Source organism: Crocuta crocuta, unplaced genomic scaffold (genome assembly GCF_008692635.1).
Source record: "Crocuta crocuta isolate KB4526 unplaced genomic scaffold, BGI_CrCroc_1.0 scaffold19, whole genome shotgun sequence".
Classification (NCBI taxonomy): Eukaryota; Metazoa; Chordata; class Mammalia; order Carnivora; family Hyaenidae; genus Crocuta; species Crocuta crocuta.
Window position 1 is genome coordinate 4620801 of NW_027551565.1, and position 22171 is coordinate 4642971.

At 43.2% G+C, this 22171-nt stretch overlaps 1 protein-coding gene across 6 annotated transcripts in view; it reads left to right on the forward strand.

The window, feature by feature from the left end:
* LOC144219987 (uncharacterized) overlaps positions 1-22171 on the forward strand; it is a 28297-nt gene that overhangs the window by 1047 nt on the left and 5079 nt on the right. For 2 of the 6 annotated variants that reach the window (XM_077750094.1, XM_077750097.1), the window contains exons 2-3: positions 4572-4604; positions 11804-12011. In XM_077750094.1, the coding sequence (XP_077606220.1) occupies positions 11913-12011 (99 nt within the window). In that variant the 5' untranslated portion in view covers positions 4572-4604; positions 11804-11912. The other 4 variants (XR_013331570.1, XR_013331569.1, XR_013331571.1 and 1 more) reach the window with 4 other exon arrangements.

The window sequence follows — 22171 nt, forward strand, 5'->3', positions numbered from 1 at the left end:
GGTAAGTTTGTATACGGATAGGTATAACATTTCCTCTGGTAAAAACTTTCATAGTAGTACAGTGAAAGTAGGAGTGTGTATATATCTGTATGTGTGTGTGTAGTCAAGAAAAGAGGAGGAGAGGTATGAGAAAGGGGAGAGAGTGTGTGGTGCACTGTTTGGAATCAGAAACAGGAGGGAAAAAAGGTATAAACAGAGAGGTGCTCTACTTAATTCAAAATGACATCGCTGTAGGTTCTATGAAAGAAATACATCATTTCCAATCAGTCCCTGCATGTGCCTCAGTAATGCATTTCCTTAGATGATGTGTCTTCCATGGAATAAACCTGTAGCTTTAGCTGTCCCAGAAAAAGTAATCTTAGGAGTTCTGTTGCTCTATTTCATAAATAATGAAATAATAATATCAGTGTTTCCAGACCACATGGCCACCGTATAGGCTTCTTCTTATGGTGGCACCTGTTTCCAGTTCTGCCAGTAGATATTGACATCTGCAACACCCCGTATGTGTTGGGGAACCTAAAGCACAGAGTCACTTGCCTCATGTTACAGACCTACACTGAGACAGAACTCCTGCTGCTTTTTCCAATTTTCTAGTCTCTGAATCACTATATCTAGTAATAATATCTACCTTTGAACGGATAATAGAATTCACTAAGAAATTTACCTGTCTTACTCTGCTTGGTCAACAGTAAATTGCAGAAATTGATTGGAAACATATTTTGTATATTGATTTGAGGGTAGTCCTGAAGTTTGATTTATGTTTTATTTCCCTATAGTGAAAGAAAATACACTGCTCTGTATTCCATAATTTAAAAATAATCAAAGTGGGACCTGGGTGGCTCAGTTGGTTAAGCATCCGACTCTTGATTCTGGCTTAAATCGTGAGTTCTGAGCCCTCAGTCGGGCTCTGCATACAGAACCTGCTTGGGATTCTTTCTCCCTCTTTCAGCCCCTCCCCTGCTCACAAGCTCTCTCAAAATAAATAAGTAAGCTTAAAAAAATTGGGAACTTGAGTGCATTAAACTAAGTGAAACAGAGAAAGACAAATACTATTCCATATTCACCAGGATGTACATTACATTCTAGAACTTGTTCCTCTTATAACTGGAAGTTTATTCTTTGACCAGTTATTGCCTCATTCCCCACTCCCTTCCACCAGCCTTTGGTAACCACTACTCTACTGTTGCTATGAGTTTGGCTTTTTTTGATTCCACAATATAGGTGAGATCATACAGTATTTCTCTTTATCTGGCTTATTTCCCTTAGTATAATGCCCTCAAAGTTCTTACAAATTGTCTCAACTGGCAGAATTTCCTTTCTTCTCATGACTGAATAATATTCCATTATATGTATACACCACATTTTGGTTATTCATCCACTAATGGATGCCTGCATGGTTTCCATATCTTGGCTATAGTGAATAACACTGCAATAAACATGGAAGGGCAGACATCTCTCTAAGATCCTGATTTTAATTCCTTTGGGTATATATCCGGAAGTGGGATAGCTGGATCATATGGTAATACTATTTTTCATTTTTTGAGGAACTTCTCTATACTGTTTTCCACACTGGCTGTACCAATTTACATTCCTACCAACAGTGCACAAGAATTCCTTTTCCTCCACAACTTCACCAACACTTATCTCTCATCTTTTTGATAATAGCTATTCCAACAAGTATGAGGTGATATTTCCTGGTTTTGATTTGTATTTCCCTGATGATTAGTGATGGGAGCACCTTTCCATATGCTAGTTGACCATTTGTATGTCATCTTTGGAAAACTCTATTCAGTTCTTCTGCCTATTTTTAAATCAGGGTTTTTTGTTTTGTTTTGTTTTATGCTATTGAGTTGTATGAGTTCTTTATATATTTAGGAAATTATCCCCATATTAGATATGTAATTTGCAAATATTTTCTCCCATTCTGTAGGTAGCCTTTTGATAATTTTGTTAGTTTCTTTTGCTGTATGTTTTATTTTTTAGTTTGATGTGGTCCCATTTATTGACTTTTGCTTTTGGTGCTTGTGCTTTTGGTGTCATATCCAGAAAATTGCTGCAAGACCAATGTCAAGGAGCTTTTTTGCTGTTCTATTCTAGGAGCTGTATTGTTTCAGGTCTTATGTTTAAGTGTTTAATCCATTTGAGTTCCTTTTTGTGAGTGGTGTAGGATGAGGGTCCAATTTCATTCTCCTGCATGCAGGTATCTAGTTTTCCCAATAACAGATCTTAAATGTTCTCAACATAATGACGACAGAAACAACAAAATGGTAATTATGTGAGGGGAGGGATGTGTTGACTACCCTTATTGTGGTCAGTGTTTCATAATGTATGTGTGTATCAAATCATCACATTGTGCACCTTAAACTTACATAATATTATATGTCAATTATATCTCAGTAAAACTGGGAAGAAGAAGAAAATAAAGAGAATTTTTAAAAATGTTGATTTCGATAGAGTGAAAACAGAAAAAATGATGTGATCTATGATTTTAACCCAAGCATTTATATTAGCATAAATTATTCCCATAATGTCTGTGTAATGTTACATGTCTATCCTGAAGTTTACAATTAACAGAATCACCGTTATTCCATATTATTCTTTTTTCCCCCCAAAATTCTACCTGCAAGAGTAGTGATTTTTATCTTTTATATCTTACATTTATCATAAAGTTAGGAACCTGGATCCCAGGATGGTACAAACACGAAGTTTGCTTATTCCAAAAACTTCTTATATACTTTTAGGACTTTATTATTATACTTACTATACATGCTATTTTAATGACAAAAAACTAAGCAGGAGCATGGTTGGGGGTTAATTTTATTTTTGTGGATTTAAAATACAAACAAAAATAATGATTGTATTAGTCTTTAAAATGTCAGCAATAATATTGACATTTTTACTGCTGGAACTATAAAACAGACATGAATTAATATTATCAACTGAGAAGTTAGGCTAATCAATTCTTTTATTGGAAAACTTGAGGATGCCTTTCACTAACATCTGTGTTTGTGAGATACAGTTTGAAATGAGGGCTCAAAGAAAAAGGTTTAGAGGCACCTGGGTGGCTCAGTCAGTTAAGTATCTGACTTCAGTTGATTTGGCTCAGGTCATGATCTCACAACTGTGAGTCGAGCTCCACAGTGGGTGCTGTCTTCATGGAGCCTGCTTGGGATTCTCTCTCTCCTGCTCTCTCTGCCCCTCTCCTGTGTGTACATGCGTTCTCTCTCTCTCTCTCTCTCTCTAAATTTTAGGAAGAAAAGAGCAAGGTTTAGTAACTTTATTTTTCTGTCTTAGAACTAAGATAGAGGCTCACACAACTAACAAGTAGTTTGAACACAAAGCATTAACTTAAGGGACTAGGCTTTACATGTTCTGAAGCTCTCAAGTTGGACAACACATATGTACAAAGATTTCTTCAGATTATTTAGAAAATTTTATTCCAAAGTATTGCGAACGTCCATTGTGCAGATGATTGGAATATATTTGGATAATGAGTCTATCTATTCATACTGATATGTCTTTGACCTTCATATTCCATTACAGTTACTTTTGCTGCATAACAAACTACCTAAATTTATCATCTTAGAAACAACCATTTTATTATGTTCATAGATTTTTTGGGTCAGAAATTCAGACCAAGCACAGCATGATTGATTCTTCTCCTAGAAGTCCCTGGGGCTGGTCTGGCTCAAAGACTAGGAGCAGCTACTCTTGGCTACTTTGTGTGGTTTGGCTTCTTTACAGCTAGTGTCCTCTGGGTAATTAGACTTTTATGTGTCAGTGCAGGGCTCCAGCCTCAAGCGTTCTAGTGCATAAGGCCAGTGCTGCATTGCCTTTTATGATTCAGCCTCACTGTTGTGTCCACTGTAAAGTATTGGCTGAAGGAGTCCTAAGTCTATGCAAATTCAGGAAGTGTGTATGCTCATTTTGTGTGCTTCATCTTACTGTGCTTCACAGATAGTGTTTTGTGTTTTTTGTTTTTTTACAAATTGAAGTTTTATGGTAACCGTGACTTGAACAAGTCTATGCCATTTTTCCAACAACATTTGTTCACTTCATGTTTCTGTGTCACATTTTGGCCATTCACTATTTCTAACTTTTTCATTATTATATTTGTCATGGTGATCTGAGATCAGCAGTTAGTAACTGCTGAAAGCTTAGTTAATGGTTAGCATTTTTAGCAATAAAATATTTAGTTTTTATTTTATTTATTTTGAGAGAGAGCTAGAGAGAGCAGGGGCGGGGCAGAGAGACAGAGAGAGAGAGAGAGAGAGAGAGAGAGAGAGAGAGAGAATCCCAAGCAGGCTCTGCACTGTCAGTGCAGAACCTGACACAGGGCTGGAACTCAGAAATGTAAGGTCATGACCTGAGCTGAAATCAAGAGTTGGACACTTAACCAATTGAACCCCTAGCAGTAAAGTACTATATTTTTTAAGGTATATACATTATTTTTTTAAGACATAATGCTGTTACACACGTAACAGACTATAGAGTAAACATAACTTTTACATGCACTGAGAAACCAAAAAGTTCATTTGACTTACATTGTTGCAATATTTGCTTTATTACAGTGGTCTGGAAACAAGACCCACAATGTCTCTGAGGTGAGTCTGTATGTGCATTTGTGTAGGTTAGCACTTGGAATGAAGCAGATGCCTTGTACCTCCAAAGTCTGCTCCTGTGACCCTGCCTCTCCAGAGACATGCCCTGTTTCTGGTCCCTAGCTACCCTAACCTGCGCTGCCCACGTGTGTGCGCAGACTGCACTCTTTCAGCCGGGCTTTGGCTGTTGGCACCCTCCAGGCCTGTTGGACTCAGGTTGGTCCCCAAAACCTGCATAGCCTCCAGGGTGGAAAGTGCCCACCCCTCAAAAATCTATCTGAGGTGGTAGCTTTATTTATTTCTGAGAGAGAGAGAGAGAAAGAGAGACAGCGTGAGCAGGGAGGGTCAGAGAGAGTGGGAGACACAGAATCTGAAACAGGCTCCAGGTTCTGAGCTGGCTGTCAGCACAGAGCCCAACATGGGACTCGAACCTACGAGTTGTGAGATCATGATCTCATCCGAAGTCAGATGCTTAACCAATTGAGCCACCCAGGCGCCCCTCTGAGGTGGTAGCTTTAAACCAGTGACAAACAGTCCCCATTTGGATTGGCTGTCTGATGTGGTCCTGGGCTTATCCAGCCATCAACGCTCCCATGTATCTATTATTAGAGGGACCCAACCGTTCTGGCTGCTCCATGCTGGCAAGCCTGTGCACTTCCCTCCACCTCTGACTTCAGGAGGAATGTGCACATTTGTGTAAAATAAAGCTTGGAATTAGATGCCAGGTGCCAGAAAGAGACCGCTGCTGTGATCTGGCCTCACCCTGTTCCAAGCTCCTGGCCACCCTGACTTGTGTGAAACACGCATGAGCAGTGCGTCCCCTGTTATCCACCCTTGGGCAGCCAGAACCCTCCAGGCCTGTGGAGCTAGTGCCTACCCTTAACCACCTGCACACCTTCAGGAAGGGAGGGAGACCTCCCCCTCCGGTGACCTGGCCTCTCCAGATGCTTGTCCTGTTTAGGTCCTTGCACCCTGGCCCATGCCACCTGTGTATGCTCACTTTGTTTGCACGCACTCGTTTGTACTTAGAAGCAGGTCTTGGGCAGACTTGGCACTGAAGCCTGTGGAACTCTGGCCAGGCCCCAACCACTTGCGTACCCTCTGGTGTGGTGGGAGGCCACCTCCTGAAAATCACTCTGAGGTGGCAACTGGAAATGGCTAACAGTGTTTCTGTGGACTTGCTTCCTTATCCCAGGCTTTACTGGAGACTAGTGATTCCAGGTGTTTCCTAATGGAGGATACCCTGCCCTGCCTGCTGGGCCTCTTCCTGGCAAGGAAGTTGATAAACTTCCAGCTCTGCCTTGGAAAGGGAGAATAGTATACAATGGTACGTAGGCCTTGCAATTAGGCTGATGTTTTGTACCTGCAAAGAACCTGTGGGGGTTCTCCTGTCCCCTAGTCTCCCCCAGCACTTACCCTTTTCCAAGACCCTGGCCACAGGGACATGTGAGTCTGGCACATGCGCAGCACACACACTGTCAACTGCCCTTGGGCAGAAGGGCCCTTGGGCCTATGGAGCTAGGGCCCATCCCTAACCACCTGCATTGCAAAAAGTCGAGGAAGCCCGACCTTCTCCCCCCAAAATCACTCTAAGTTGTCAGCTGAAATGGGAGATGGCCAGTCACCCTGTGGACTGCTTGCCAGATGTGGTCCTGGGTTTCTGCTGCAATCGGGTTCCCCGGTGTCTTTTTTTGGAGGACACGTTGGTCAGCCAAACCAATGTAGGACCTTGCAGAGCAGTCCAGAGTCACCGAGCTCTGCCTTCAGGTGAATGTGTGTATTTGTGTACCAGAAGGCTTGGGATTAGGCAGCTCAGTTACCTCCACCAGTCCCCTCCTGTGCCTGGGCTGCACCTGACATTGACCTGTTCCTGGCTACTCTGACCTGCGAAAGTATCCTTCAATAATAAGCACCTAGGATTCTTGATTGTGGCAGGAGCCTGACTCCATCATGCAGCTGGGCTATGTGGGGTCACTGTAGCCAGTTTAAAGTTGCTTTCTCAGAAAGATTTTTGGTGGTGAGCTACATCCACCCAAAATGCTATGCAGGTGGTTGGGGACTTGGCGTGAAATCCTAGGCCTGGAGGGCACTGGCTGCCTGGCCAGGCTGACGGGTGCATACTGCTGTGTAAAGTAGCCAGGGACAGGTATATGCAGAAAACAGATAACAGGTGCGGGCTATAACATATCTCCCTAATTCCAGGCTCTAACATACACAAATCTGCCTGTTCAACTGAGGGTGGAACTGGAGGAATCTTGACCACCTTCCCAGGGTGAAGACCCATGGAATGGTCAGGTACACCCAAATGGGGACTGAAAGTCCTCAATGTAAAATGGAGCCTCAGAAATACTTTCAGCTGGTGGGCTCCCTATACCTTGAGACCACTTAGGTGGTTGGTCCATGGACCCAGAGTGGCCCTGCAATCCAGGAAAGGCTAACAGTATGCAGACAGCACATTCACGGTCAGTGCAGGTCAGGGTAGCCAGGGTCCTGGAACAGGATAATGTCCTAAAGGGCCTGTTCACAGGGAAAAGCATTGGGGGTTCCTGACATCTGCCTAATTCAAAGCATTCACCTACACAAATGCTTATATTCTACCTGAGGGCAGAGCTGGAGGAATCTGGACAGACTTCCCAAGGTGGGTCAGTGCAGGGTAGTTGGGGTGCCCTCCAATAAGAGACACCTGGGAGCCCTGCTTACTGGAGAAGGCTAGGATCACATTAGGCAATCCATTCCAGATGGAGACCATCTGTTGCCAGTTAAAACTGCAGCCTCAGAAGATTTATAAGGAGTGTGCACTCTACACTGGAGCTTGGGAACAGTTTGGAGAAAGGCCTAAATCCAACAGGCCTAGGGGGCCTGGGCACCCAAAGGCCAGCTGACAAAGTACAGATTGCACGTTTATAGGTGGCACAGGGCAGGGGAACCGGGGACCTGAAACAGGACAGCTGTAGGGAGACGCTGGGTCCCAGGAGCAGGCTACTTGCATCTAATTCCAAGTGCTCATTTTCACAAACATAAGTATTCCCCCTGAAGGCAGGGCTGGAGCAATCTGGACCGCCTTGTCAGGGTGGGTCCACACAGGGTGGTTGGCGTATGCTCCAAGAAGAGATACATGTGAGCCTTGATTGCTGGGGAACCCTAGGGCCCCTTCAGGCAGCCAGTCCGCATGTGGAGACCAGTTGTCACCAGTTTAAATCTACTGCCTCAGAAAGATGTTCCTACTGTGGGCTCCCTCCACCCCAAGGCAGTGCAGGGGGTTGGGGTCCTCCTGGAGCACCAGGGGCCTGGAATGCCTGCTTCAGCCAAGGGCCAGCTGATGAGGTACGGACTGAACATGTGTAGGCCATGCAGGTACAGGTAGCCAGGGATGTGGACTAGGGCAACTGTAAGGAGAAGCTGGGTAACAGGAGCAGGCTATTTGGGGTACCTGAAGTCTGCTTTATTCCAAGTCTTATCATAAACAAATGAGCATATTGCCCCTGAAGGCAGAGCTAGAGGAAAGTTGGCTGCCTCGCCAGACTGGGGCCGGGAAGACTGGCCAGGATCTCCTCCAATAAGAGGTACCTGAAAGCCTTGATTGCTGGAATAGCCAGAGGCCTCATGTGACACTGGTACTGACTGTTTAAAGCCAGTTTAAAGCTGCCACCTCAGAAAGAATTTCAGGGGCGCGATTCCTCTGCCCAGAAGGCTATGCAGGTAGTTGGGACCAGAGGCTCTACTGGCCTGGCGGGCAACAGCTGCCCTTGGTGGGCTGATGAGATGCCTACTATACATGTGTGAACTTTGCAGGTCAGGGACCAGCAATAGGGCAGGTGTCTGGAGAGGCTCAGTCACAAGATTGAGCTGTTGGGGGTACAACGATCAGCCTAATTCCAAACCCTAACATATTCACAAGTGCATACATATTCTGTATGGCTGGAGGAGTCTGGCCTGCCTTGCCGAGATGGGGCCTGGTGTGCTACCGTGCTATCCTCTGGGAAGAGATATCCATAAGCCTTGATTACTGGGAAACCCTAGGACCCCATTGAGCAGCCAATCCAAAAGGGTCCTGACTGTTGACAGTTTAAATTTTTTTTAATGTTTATTTATTTTTGAGAGAGAGACAGAGACAGAGTGTGAGCAGGAGAGGGTNGTGTGGACACCCTCCAGCCTGAAGGTGATACAGGTGGTTCAGACCCACCCTAGCTCTGCTGGCCTGGAGGGCCCTGGCTACCCTGGCAAGTTGATGGGGTATANTATGACCTGAGCAGAAATTGGTTGGATGTTTAACTGACTGAGCCACCCAGGTGCCCCATGACTGCTGACAGTTTAAAGCTGCCATCCCACAAAGGTTTTTGGGAGGTCGGCTCCCTCCACCTTGGAGACTATACTGGTTTGGGGGACTAACCCAAGCTGTGCCGGCCTGGAGGACCCTGACTGGCCTCAGCAGGTTGACAGGGTGTGTTACTACACATTTGCAGACAGCACTGATTTGGGAAGCCAGGGATCTGGAACAGGGCAAGATACTGGAGAGGCACAGGGTTGGTCTGTTGGGATTCCAAGGCATCTTCCTCATTCTAAGCTTAGCTTACACAAATGTGCATATTCTCCCTTCGGGCAGAGCTGGAGGAGTCTGGGCTGCCTTGCCAGGGTGGGCCCACACAGGGTGGTCTGGGCACCCTCCATTAAGAGACACCTGGGAGCCTTAATTGATGGAGAAGCCTGGGACACCACCAGTCTGCCATCCAAATGTGGACTGACAGTCTCCAGTTTAAAATGGAGCCTTAGAAATATGATCGGTTTGTGGGCTTTCTAGACCCAGATTCTGGGGGTTGGGGTCCTGCCGAGCTGCATGGCCTGGGGTGCCCCTTATAGCCCAGTGCATGCTTCTAGGGTGCGATCTGAGCATGCACAATCTCAGTAGGTCAGGGTTGCTTGGGTCCTGGAACAGGCCAGTTGGCAGGAGGCGGATATTGGGAGTACCTGGATCTGCCTAATTCCAGGCCTTAACCTATACAAAGACGCATGTTCCCCCCGAAAGACATAATGCGGAGAATCTGTGCTGCCTGGCCAGGGCTATGTAGAGTAGGATGGCCAGGGTATCGTTTCATAACAGTCACCTGGGAACCTTAAAGGGCTGGAGAAGCCAGAGACCAGTCAGGCATTCAGTCCAGTGGTACAGTCAGCACATTAAAACTTCAGCCTCAGAAAGACTTATGCAGAACGGGCACTTTCCACCCTGGAGGCTAGGCAGGTTTTGGAGAACAGCCTGAATCCCACAGGCCTAGAGTGTTTCCAGAGCCAAAAGCCATCTGACAGAGTGTACACTGTGCATGTGTGGGTGGCACAGGGCAGGGAACCCAGGGACTTGAAACAGGGCAGCTGTAGGAAGTGGCTGGGTCCCAAGAGCAGGCTATTTGCATCTAATTCCAAGTGCTAATTTTCACAAACATGTGTATTCCCCCTGGAGGCAGGGCTGGAGCAATCTGGACCGCCTTGCCAGGGTGACTCCACACAGGGTGCTTGCGGTATGCTCCGAGAAGAGATACATGGGAGCTCTGATTGCTGGGGAACCCCAGGACCCCATCAGGCAGCCAGTCCACATGGCAACTGACTGTCACCAGTTTAAATCTGCCTCAGAAAGGCTTCCCTGATGTGGATTCCCTCCACTATGAAGCCAGGCAGGGGGCTGGGGTGTTTCCAGAGCTTCAGGGGCCTGGACTGCAGCTCTGCAGGCCTATGGCCAGCTGGAAGAAACTGGATTGGCTTGCCAAGGTGGGGCTGGGCCCGCTGGCCAGGGTCTCCTCCAATATGAAACACCTGGAAGCCTTGTAAACTCAGGACCCTATGAAGCAGCCAGTCCAAATTGGGACTGACTGTTGCCAATTAAAAGCTGCCATCTCAGAATTTGGGCATGTGGACACCCTCTAGCCTGAAGGTGATACAGGTGGTTCAGATCCACCCTAGCTCTGCTGGCCTGGAGGGCCCTGGCTACCCTGGCAAGTTGATGGGGTATATGTTACACATTCTCCAGCTGCTCAGGTCAGGGTAGGCAGGAACCAAGAATAGGGTAAGTATCTGGAGAGGCTGGACCATGGGAGTACACTGTTGAGTATCCAAGAAATCTGTCTAATTCTAAGCACTAATCTACACAAATGCGCATATTCCTCCTGGGGGCAGAGCTGGGGGATCTGCTCTGCCCTGCCAGGGCAGATGAGGCAGGATGGTCTAGGAACCCTCCTGTAAGAGACTTCATGATCTCATGGTTTGTGGGTTCAAGCCCTGCATCAGGCTCTGCACTGACAGTATGGAAGCCTGCTTGGGCTTCTCTCTCTTTCCCTCTCTCCCTGCTTCCCTCACCACTCTCACTTTCTCGGTCTCTCAAAAATAAACAAACTTAAAAAAAAAAAGAGACACCTGGGATCTTTGATTGTCAAGAGAAGCCCAAGACACCATCAGACAGTCAATCCAAATGGGGACTGACTACTGCCATTTTAAATCTGTGCCCAGACTTTTCCCAGTATGGGCTCCCCCATTCTGAGGCTTTTCAGCTGGTTGGGTCTGTCCAGAGCTCCAGGGGCCTGGAAGGCCAGCTGCAGTCCAAGGTCAGCTGACAAGGTGTGGTCTGGGTATGGGTAGGACAGGCAGGTCAGGGTAGCCAGGGACTTGGAATGGGGCAGGTGGTGGGGGAAGCCCAGGTCAGAAGTGTGGGCCATTGTAGGTCCAAGGCATCTGTTTAATTCCAAGCCCTAACCTTGCATGTGGGGGCAAAGGGCAGACTGCTCAAAATGTGCTACTTCAGCATATTATTTTGGATTAAAGTCACTTAGGAAACAGCCAGTGCAAGAATAACACTCCAACTGCTTTGTTTCTAGAAAGCAGGAAATAAATCTCCATGTGAAAGGTACCCTCCCTGTACTGGGATGTAAAGATAAATTTTAATCACCAGATAAGGAATTCAGAGATAAGACTGCAAACACCTTGTTACTTTTACTAATTTACTACCCTAGCTCAAATTCTGTTAGAATTTCTTTAAAATTGAAGCTTGTGAACCTAAGTCTCATCAATTTCTCACAGATTTGTTGATCCTTTGTTTATAAGGCATAAAAGTACCTGCTTTGGTTATTTCATCGAGTTTCAATTTTTATACCAGGCCTCCTTGTGTATGTAATTAACCTGTTTCTCTCCACTAATCTGCTTCTTGTAAATTTAATTCTTAGATCACCTAGAAGAACCTCGAAGGGTAGAGAATCGTTTTTCCTCCTCAACAGTCCGCATGGCCGGCAGGATGAACTTTAGCTGGCAGGCCACTGTTGCAGCTGAGACATTATGGGGCATCTGCCAAAAGCTGGCACAAGGGAAGACTCCTCACCACCACATCAGCCAACTGGATCTCTGCGTGCCAGGTCTAATGGAAGTGAGAGTGATGTGAGTCCTTTTTCTCTCTCTTCCTAAATTTAGGCAAGCAGGAGAAAGTATTTGTGGAACTAGTTCCTTGGCTCTAATGACTGGTGCATTTGGTAGTTCTCTAGGCTTGACACATTGATTTCCACCCAGAGATGATCACAGCTTTTCTTTACCATTGTCATAAAAATGAATTCCCATAGGAAAGCACACAGGCTTAGTCCCAGGCAGCCTGTTGTTCGAGTTGGCCTCACAGACTGGAGAATTCACAGTTACCATCACACCTGTATCTGTTTAGACGAACTTTGCTGTGAGTCCTCTATGTAAAAGCCAGATGAGGTTTTTCCTTTTGTCTTCTTTTATGTCCTCAGAGCTTGGCTTTGTGACCGGTGAGAATATTCTCTCTGGTCTCCACCATCCACAAGATGGAATTACCAGAGGGCACCCTGGTGGCCTGTCAAGTAGGTGGGGTTCTGAGACACAGTTACAAGCAGTTACTCTCATTGTCTGGCCTTGCCAGCAATCAGCCCACAATGGACCCTTGTCTTTGTAGTGCCTTTGTCTGTTAGTGCTAGAAAAGTCTCATTACAGTAGTGCCTGTCCCATGTCACAGATTAGTGGGTCTGTGACTAGAGGTGTTTCACATTTTTTTTGTGGGAGACCAAAGGTACTATTTTCTCTACACCATCTTTACTATCAGTGCAATGAAGGCCTTTGCTGTCTTAGACTATTTTAGGAAGTAAAATTTTGGACCATGGGGACTGCATCATCTATGCCCTCACCAAGGATGCCTCTTGGGTCCATGGTCTAAGCCTGAAGAATTACTTTCAGGTTTTCCCATAAAAAGCCTTATTGGTTTGAGTCGTGGTTGACGTTAATAAGATTCTACTCATCAGTGCCAGATGGTGGATCCTTTACATTGGCTATATTTGAAAGAAAAATATTATTTACAGACAGTTCTCAATTATCTAACTAGGTTGATGGCTACCCTTTGAAGCTCCTTTGACAAGATGAAAGAATAGGAATTAAACTTAAGAATTGTTGTCCGTATCCAATGCAAATTCTCCTTCTTGAAATCTAGCCCTGTCTGCCTGTTTCAACTTCCCTTTTCCCCCACAAGATTTACACAGAGCACTCCAGCCCAATCTCTAGGATCAATATATACGGGTTACCTATGTAAATGCCAAAAGCCAGGAAATAAACTTAACAAAAGCACCCAAGACTGACAGTGGGCTTGCTTTGTTTCTACTTTTCAGGGATCCACCATGGGGCTCTGCCGGCTTCAGGCTTTTCTATGCAATGTCCTTTGCAGATGTATCCTAGACACTCCCATATCTTCACCATCCGCACACAGGACAAAATTTATGTCCACAAAATTTATGTCCTCTGGACAGCAGCAAATCCTTTAAAATCCCTTTTACTTCCACTTTCAGAAGTTCCTACCAAATTTAGGGAGGAATTAGGAAAATGCGTGGCCATCTACAACACCCCTACCCTTTACACACAGATAAAACTGATGACCAAAATGTCTCCTAGGCCCTCCTACATACAAGTGGTCAGCAGAAGGTCAATGTTCAGGGGCTAATAGAGGCCAAGATTAAATTGTATACCTCCGAAAGAGGTTTTTCTAAAAAATGCTTTGTACAAACTTTTCAAAAGCTTAAGTGTTTTGACTCCCATTTTAGTTCTAAATCTCCCTGATATAAAGAAGAAAGTTCCATTTTATTTTTTTAAGATATACATTTATTTATTTTTGAGAGAGAGAGGGACAGACTGTGAGTGGGGAAAGGGCAGAGAGAAAGAGGGAGACAGAATCTGAAGCAGGCTTCAGGCTGTGACCTGTCAGCACACAGCCCAACAGGGGGCTAGAACTCACGAATCACAAGATCATGACTGGAGCTGAAGTCAGACACTTAACCGACTGAGCTACCCAGGTACCCCACAAGTTCCATTTTAAAAGGCAGGCCAGTCCCTTGATATTCAGGTTGTAATGTAGTACTTTGTGGAAATTAAAAACAGCTTTGTCTTGCAAATCTCTAATGTGTTAAAATAATCTAGAAGTTGTATGAGTTGCTTAAATTTTATATGTAGTGGTGTGTTATTGCTTATAATTCTACTTATTATCTTGAATTGTGTGTCGCAGAAGTAACCAAATTTCCTTTTCAATTGCATTGTGAATTTGAATCAAATTTTTAACCACTGTCATTTTTAAATCTGTTATCATTTATAGATAGCTCTACTTTTATTCAGTGCCTTCACAAGTGTTCCTACAAAAATGCTTCATCTTCAAGGAAACTCATGAAAAAGACTCTAGGATACAGGTTTCTGAGAACCTTAAGGTCTTTAAGTAAAAAATCCAGAATTAATGGAAACACTGGATTCAAGCAAAACAGGAATAATTACATGTGAGTGAATAAACTGATGAAGAGGAGGAGGAATATAATTTTTATGACTTTTGGTTAGAAATATTGCTGATTTTTTTTTTGAGAGAGAGGAAGAGAGTGCATGTACATGAGTGGAGGAGGGGCAGAGGGAGAGGGGGAGAGAATCTTCAGCAAGCTCCATGCCCAGTTTCGAGCCCAACTCACAGGTCTGTCCCATAACTCTGGGATCATGATCTGAGCCAAAATCAAGAGTCGGATGCTCAACCAACTGACCCACCCAGGTTCCCCAAGACATTGCTGATTTTTAAGAATGTTTTATTTACAGATTTAAGGAAACTGTTTTCTCTTAAGCTAACGGGTTTACAGCAATTTGGTAAATTACACATTTGTAAACAGATTTGAAACCTTTATCTTCTCCTTACCTGATCCCTTCAGAATGTGGAAGCTCTCTGTATTTTTATATTTTCATGGCAATATATTTATTTGCATGAATTCAATAAGAATCTGTTCTCCTTATAAAGGTACAAAATTGGAAACATTGGTTATATTGTCAAGGCTTTGATGAGAATGTCATATTTGAGGAAAACATGCATAGACTCAGATATGACCAGACAGCCTTAAGGAACTATAGTTGACTTAATGGAGCTAATAAAGCCTGTTGCAAATATCAGCCTGCCACCTTGCTTACAGGGTAACCAGCCACACTACTGCGTAAGTAAGGAAGATCACTTCATTGCAGGTGCAAGAACCCCCGAACATTTTGGGGACATCAAGAATAGAGGAAGTAACACAAATTTATAGGTATTATAGGCAAAGTTTGATGGTATTTGGCTAGACTTCTTAGCCTTGAGAGTCTGTTAAAAGTTCAGTCTGAAGATTCCTTATAAAAAGTTCCAGCAAAGCAGATTTAAAAAAAGACTATACAATCAATCACTATACTTGCTGGCTTTATGTAAAGAAGGCCAAGTTTAAAAGAAGTAAACTTATTTTACAAACAAGTTACACCTAATTTGGCTAACTTTGAAAATGAGGGTGACTTCAGAGAGAAAAATTATGTTTCAGTAATACTTTTGTAGATATTAGATTCCAGTTCTGTTGACTGTCTTTGAGGTTTTGTTTTCTACCTGTAAACTAGACTAGATTCTGAATTTTTCTGATTTCTTCTGGTGGCAGGCTACAACTCTCCAAACAACGTTTCTGAGTTTCTTCCATCCTTTTCATTTAGAATCATTGAGAACGAAAACAAGACTTTTCTCCCTGAAGCCCTGCAAACTAAATATGAATGACTTGGTATATGTAAACTTAAGGAAAATCAGCACAATAGATTACATAAAGATAATTTTCATGCCTGTCACTCTGGGCCCTTCGAAAAGCTCAGGAGAGACATTCAAACTACCCACCAGGAAAACCTCTCAGACTGCCATTACCTTCCCTCACTGTACTTGAAGATGCTTCCAGCCCGACACCTATGCAAGTGGTTGCAGATGGCCCCAGCCCTGCACCCCTGGAGTGCCCTGCCTGCACGAGGCTGGCTGACTGGCTCAGGCTAAGCAGGGACCTGGAACAGGCCAAGGATCAGGAGCAGCTTGGTGATGGGAGGGGGTTACTGGGGACATAAGGAATCTGCCTTATCCCAAGCCCTAACATACATACATGCACATATTCCTCCTGAATGTAAAATTGGAGGAAGCTGGACTATGTTGCTAGGGCAGAGCTGGGAGGACTAGCGAGGGGTATCCTTCAGTAACAGACACTTGGGAGCCTTGATTGCTGAATATGTCGGGACTTCATCAGGCATCCAGTCCAAAGGGGGAATTACTGCCATCTCAGAAATAGTGTTGGAGGTTGGCCCCTCTCTATCCTGAGGCCATTCACAGGGTTTTGGTGTGGCAGCAGTTCCGCAGGCCTGGAGAGCCCCAGCAGCCCAAGACCGGCTGACAAGGTGCATACTGTGCATGCTCGGGAAGTACAGTTAGGGTAACCAGGGACCTGGACCAGGGTACTGTCAGGCAAGGCTGGGTCACAGGAGGGGGATGGGGGAGGTGCCTGGCATCTGCCTAATTCCAAATCCTCATCTGTACAAATATGTGTACTTCCCCTGAAGGTGGCACTGGGGGAATACGGACTGCCTTACCAGGGCTAAGTTGGGCGGCTTGCTAAGGAACTTCAGTAAGAGACACCTGGGAGTCCTGATTGGTGCAGAAGCCTGGGACCCCAGCAAACAGTAAGTACACATGGGAACTAACTTGCCTATTTCAGTGGCAACTTCAGTGTGATTTTCAAGTGGTGGGCTCCCTCTACACTTGAGGTAATACAACTGGTTGTGGATGCAGCCCAGGGCAGCTGACAGAGTGCAGACTGTTCATGTTGGGCAGCACCGGTCAGGGTAGCTAGGAATCTGAGACAGGTCAGTGTTGAGTGAGGCCTTGTCACAGGAGCAAGCTACCGAGGTACCTGCCATCTACCTAATGCCAACCTAACCTGCACAAAGTACATATTCCCCCTGAAGACTGTTTGGTTGTGGAAAACAAATAATGCTCACAGACTGATTTTGTCTTTGCCCATGATATATTTAATGTTACTAGATGTCTCTGTTCTTATAAAGTCTGGATATAGTGTGCATGAATGTATTCTTAATTTTCTAATAGGTGACTATGGATTAAACAGTGTAAGTTGAGAGTGTAGTAAATGATCAAAATTTTGGCTAATTTATATTTACAAATATAATTGCCCATTCTGAATATTCAGCAGTTGCTCTTATAAAGTGCTACTATACAAAGGAAGTCAGGAATTAAATTGATGCTATTTTCAGAATTTCTGGCATGTGTCCAGGGCTACATTCAATTTAGTAAGATAAAGAAAAATTACAGGATGAGCACTGGGTGTTATATGGAAACCAGCTTGACAATAAACTATTTGTAAAAGAAAAGAAAAAAAATTAGAGAAGTCAGTACCTGATTGTCCTAGTATATATGCTACCTTCTTATAATACCAAGAGACAGTTAGTGGTTCAGGCCAGTCTTTCTCCTTCAAGTCAGTTTCTAATAGGGGCGGTTGTGCAGGATTCATGATTCTCATGGAGACTGAAATGGAAGTTTCCACTTCTTTATCAGCTTCCCTAGGTATTTGGTTTTTCCACTGAATGAAAGTGATGAAAGTGGGCATCCTTGTGTTGGTCCTGCTCTTAGAAGAAAAGCTCTCAGTGTGTCACCATCGCATCTGATGCTCACTGTGGGTTTTTCATATGTAGCCTTTGTCATTTTGAAGGATGTTCACTCTAAACCTACTTTGTTTAGAGTTTTTTTTATTATGAATGGATGTTGTATTTTGTCAAATGCTTTCTCTGCATCTGTTGAAATGATCATAGGGTTTTTATCCTTCCTCTTGCTAATGTGATACATCACATTGATTTGCAAATATTGAACTGCCTCGCATCCCAGGAATAAATTCCATTTGATCGTGGTGAATGATTTTTTAAATATATTGTTGGATATTTTTGCTACTATTTTGTTGAGGATTTCCCATACATATTCATCAGAAGTATTAGCCTGTAGGTTTTTGTTTTTGTTTTTGTTTTTTTTAGTAACTTTATCTGGTTTTGATATCAGGGTAATGCTGGCCTCAGAATGAATTTGGAAACTTCCTTCCTCTTCTACTTTTTGGAAGAGTTTGAGAAGAATAGGCAGTAACTCTTCTTTAAATGTTTGGTAAAATTCATCTGTGAAACCATCTCATCCTAGATTTTTGTGTATTGGGAGTTTTTGAATTACTGATTCAATTTCATTACTAGTAATCAGTATGTTCATATGTTCTATTTCTTTCTGATTCAGTTTAGGGAGGGTATATACTTCTAGGAATTCATTCATTACTTCTAAGATGTCCAATTTGTTAGCATATCATTTTCCATAACATTCTCTTATAATCCTTTGTATTTTGTGGCATTGTTATTTTTCCTCTTTTATTTCTTTTATTTTTTTAAATGTTTATTTGAGAGACAGAGAGAATGAACATGAGCGGGGGAGGGGCAGAGAGAGAGGGAGACATAGAAACTGAAGCGGGCTCCAGGCTCTAAGCTGTCAGCACAGAGCCCAACGCGGGGCTCAAACCCATTAACTGCGAGATCATGAGCTGAGCCGAAGTCAGATGCTTAACCCACTGAGCTATCCAGGCACCTCTTCCTCTTTCATTTCTGATTTCGAGTCCTCTCTCTCTTTTTTTCTAATGTGTCTAGCCAAAGGTTTATTAGTTTTGTTGATCTTTTCAGGGAACTATCTTTTGCTTTCATTGATCTGTTCTGATTTTTAAAATCTCTATTTCATTTATTTCTGCTCTAATATTTGGTATTTCCTTCTGCTAGTTTGGGGCTTTGTTTGCTTCTATTTTTCTAGCTTCTTTAGGTGTAAAGTTAGGTTGTTTGGGTTTTTTTTTTGTTTGTTTCCTGAGGTAGGCCTGTATTGCTATAATTCCCTCCTAGAATAGCTTTTGCTGCATTCCAAAGATTTTGGGCCATTGTATTTTCCTGTTCATTTGTCTCTATGTATTGTTATTTCTTTGATTTCTTCTTTGACCCATTTGTTGTTTAGTGGCATGTTATTTAATCTCCATGTATTTGTGTTTTTTCCATATTTTTTACTTGTGATTGATTTCTAGTTTCATAGTGTGTGGTCAGAAAAGATGCATGTTATGATTTTAATCTTTCTGAATTTGTGGCCTAATGCAATCTATTCTGTTCCAAGTGTACTTGAAAAGCATGTGTATTTTGCTGTATTGGTGTGAAATGTTCTGAATGTATCTGTTCAATCCATCTGGTCCAGTGTGTCACTCAATGCCACTGTTTCCTTGTTTGATTTTCTTTCTGGGTGATCTATTTATGTAAATGGGATATTAAAGTTTGCTACTATTATTAGTTTCTTCCATTATGTTTATTAGCTGCTTTATATATTGGGGCTTTCATGTTGGGTACATAAATATTAACAATTATACCTTTTTGTTAAATTGTTCCCTTTATGATTACATAGTATCCTTCTTTGTCAGTTGTTACAGTCTGTTTTATTTATTTATTTTTTAATGTTTTTTATTTATTTCTAGGAGAGAGAGAGAGAGAGAGACAGCGTGAGCAGGGGAGGGTCAGAGAGAGAGGGAGTCACAGACTGAAACAGGCTCCAGGCTCTGAGCTGGCAGTCAGCACAGAGCCCGACGCGGGGCTCGAACCCACGAACCGCGAGATCATGACCTGAGCGAAAGTCGGACGCTTAACCGCGTAAGACACCCGGGTGCCCCTGTTACAGTCTGTTTTAAAGTCTGTTTTGTCTGATATATTATTACCAGCTTTCTTTTCACTCCCATTTGCATGGTAAATGTTTTTCCATCCCTTCCCTTTAAATCTGTATGTGTCTTTAAGTCTGAAATAAGTTTCTGAGTCTCTTGTAGGCTGGATATAGATGGGTTTTGCAATTTTATCCAATTAAGCACCCTATTCTTTTGAGTAGGTAGTTTAGTCCATTTACATTCAAAGTAATTATTGATAAGTATGTATTAATAAGTATGTATTTATTGATAAGTGGGTATTTTATTATTTGTTTTATGGTTGCTTTTGTAGTTCTTCTTTGTTCCTTTCTTGCTCTCTTGTGGTTTGATGGTTTTCTTTAGTAATATGCTTGGATTCCCTTATTTTTTATTTTTTGCATATTTATGTCAGGTTACCATTAGGTTTATATATAATATCCTATGCATATGGCAGTATATATTAAGTTGATAATTTCTAAAGTTTGAACCCATTCTAAATTTTTATTTTTCCCACCCCACGTTTTAGGTATATGGTGTTATACTTTACATCTTTTTTGTTTTGTAAATACCTTCACTTATTTTCAGATATATTGATTTTAGTATTTTTTAATTTGTGGCCTAACGTTCCTACTGTTGTGCTTTAACCTCCATAATGATTTTATAAGGGATTAGTATGCTGCTTTTATAATGTTTATATATATCTGAAAATGTTCCCTTTCCTACTTTTATTACTCCTGCTTATGGTCTTTCCTTCCCATTCAGAGAAACCCTTTTAACATGTCTTGTAGAAATGGATTAGTGGCCATGAATATCTTTAACTATTTTTGTCTGAGAAACTCATTATCTCTTCTTCTATTCTGAATGATAGGCTTGTTGGATAGAGTATTATTGGTTGCAGATTATTCTCTTTTCAGCACTTTGAATATATCATGCCCAAGCTCAGCTGATAGCTTTATGGGATTCCCCTCTATGTAACTGTTTTCTCTATACTTTTAAAATTCTTCATCGCCTTTTTTTTTTATACCATTTTTAACTATCCTGTGTCTTGGTATGGACCACCTTAGGTTGATTTTGTTGGGGCTCTCTGTGCCTCGTGGATCTGGATTTCTGTTTTCTTCTGTAGATTAGGGAAGTTTTCGACTATTTCTTAAAATAAATTTTCTGCCCCCTTTATTCTCTCTTCTTCTGGGTTTCCTATAATGTGAACATTATTACACTTGGTGGTGTCACTTTGCTCCCCTAACCTATTCTCATTTTCTAATATTCCTTTTTTCTCTTGTTCCATTTGGTTGTTTTCCATTACTCTGGTCTCCAGTTCACTGATCCATTCTTCTGCTTCCTTTGGTCCTTTATTCCATGTAGTGTATTTTTAATTTCAGTTATTGAGTTCATCTCTAGTTGGTTCTTTTTAATATTTTCTCCTTGTTGAGGATCTTGTGGAGATCCTCCATCCTTTTCTCAAGTCTAGTGAGTACCTTTATGACCATTATTTAGAGTTCTCTATTTGGCATATTGCTTATTTCCATTTTGGTTAGCTCTCTTGCTATGAGTTTGTCTTGTTCTTTCTTTTGAGACATATTCCACTGTCTCATTTTGTCTAACTTTAGGAAAGTCAGCCATGTCTTCTGCATTTGAAATTAGTGGCCTTGTGAAGAGGAGGCCCTATAGTGCCCTGCAATGTGAGGTCTCCTGTGCAGCAGAACCTGGCATTTCAGGGTTTTCTGCTGTGTGTTGTGTGCACCCTACTGTTGTGCTCGAGGTACGTTTGACTTTAGTCCAGTTGTCTGCAATGGCTCTTTGCCTGTTAGGGGCAGGCTTTGGTCCCTGTGGTGCTAAGGGGCCAGTCTGAGAGCCACCTTGGGTTTGAGTTGGGTCAGAGCAGATGTATGCCCCCAGCTCACTTCCAGAATTGTGGTTGCACTGAACTGCAGGGTAGTCTCCCAGCATTGTCTCCTGAAAGGCTTTTATTGGTGGGTGGGATCTACAGTCAGACCAGATGTCTGTCCCAAGCCCACTGGTGGGCCTGCAAACTAGTGTGTGTGGTTATTTTCCACTTTCCCCAGGGTGAGTGTCCCTTTGATTGGTGCTGGCCACTGTCAGGGCTGCTTGCAAAATGCCATGTGTGTGGTGCCACTTTGGATGGACTCCTGCCAAGTGGGGTGGGTTGGATGGGAGAGCCTGCAGGAGAACACAAGGGTGGGATGCCTAATGTAAAGCAAGGTTTGTACTGGTCTGCTTGTGGGAAGAGACTTGGAGCCCTGTGGTGGGAAAATGTCTGGAGCCATTTTGGAGGAACGCCTGCCCAGTGTGGTTGGTTGGATGGGGCAGATTCATAAGAGAAAATGGGGTTGGGGTTTGGGCTGGTCCCACAGATGTCCACGTATCTAGGCATTCATGATGTGGCTTCTTCTCTAAGATTAACTAGGAAAAGCCTGTCAGTCTTTGAGTGGTTTTCTGAGATATTTACAGTGATGTGGTTGTTATCTAAATGTAGCCATGGAACAAAATAAGCCT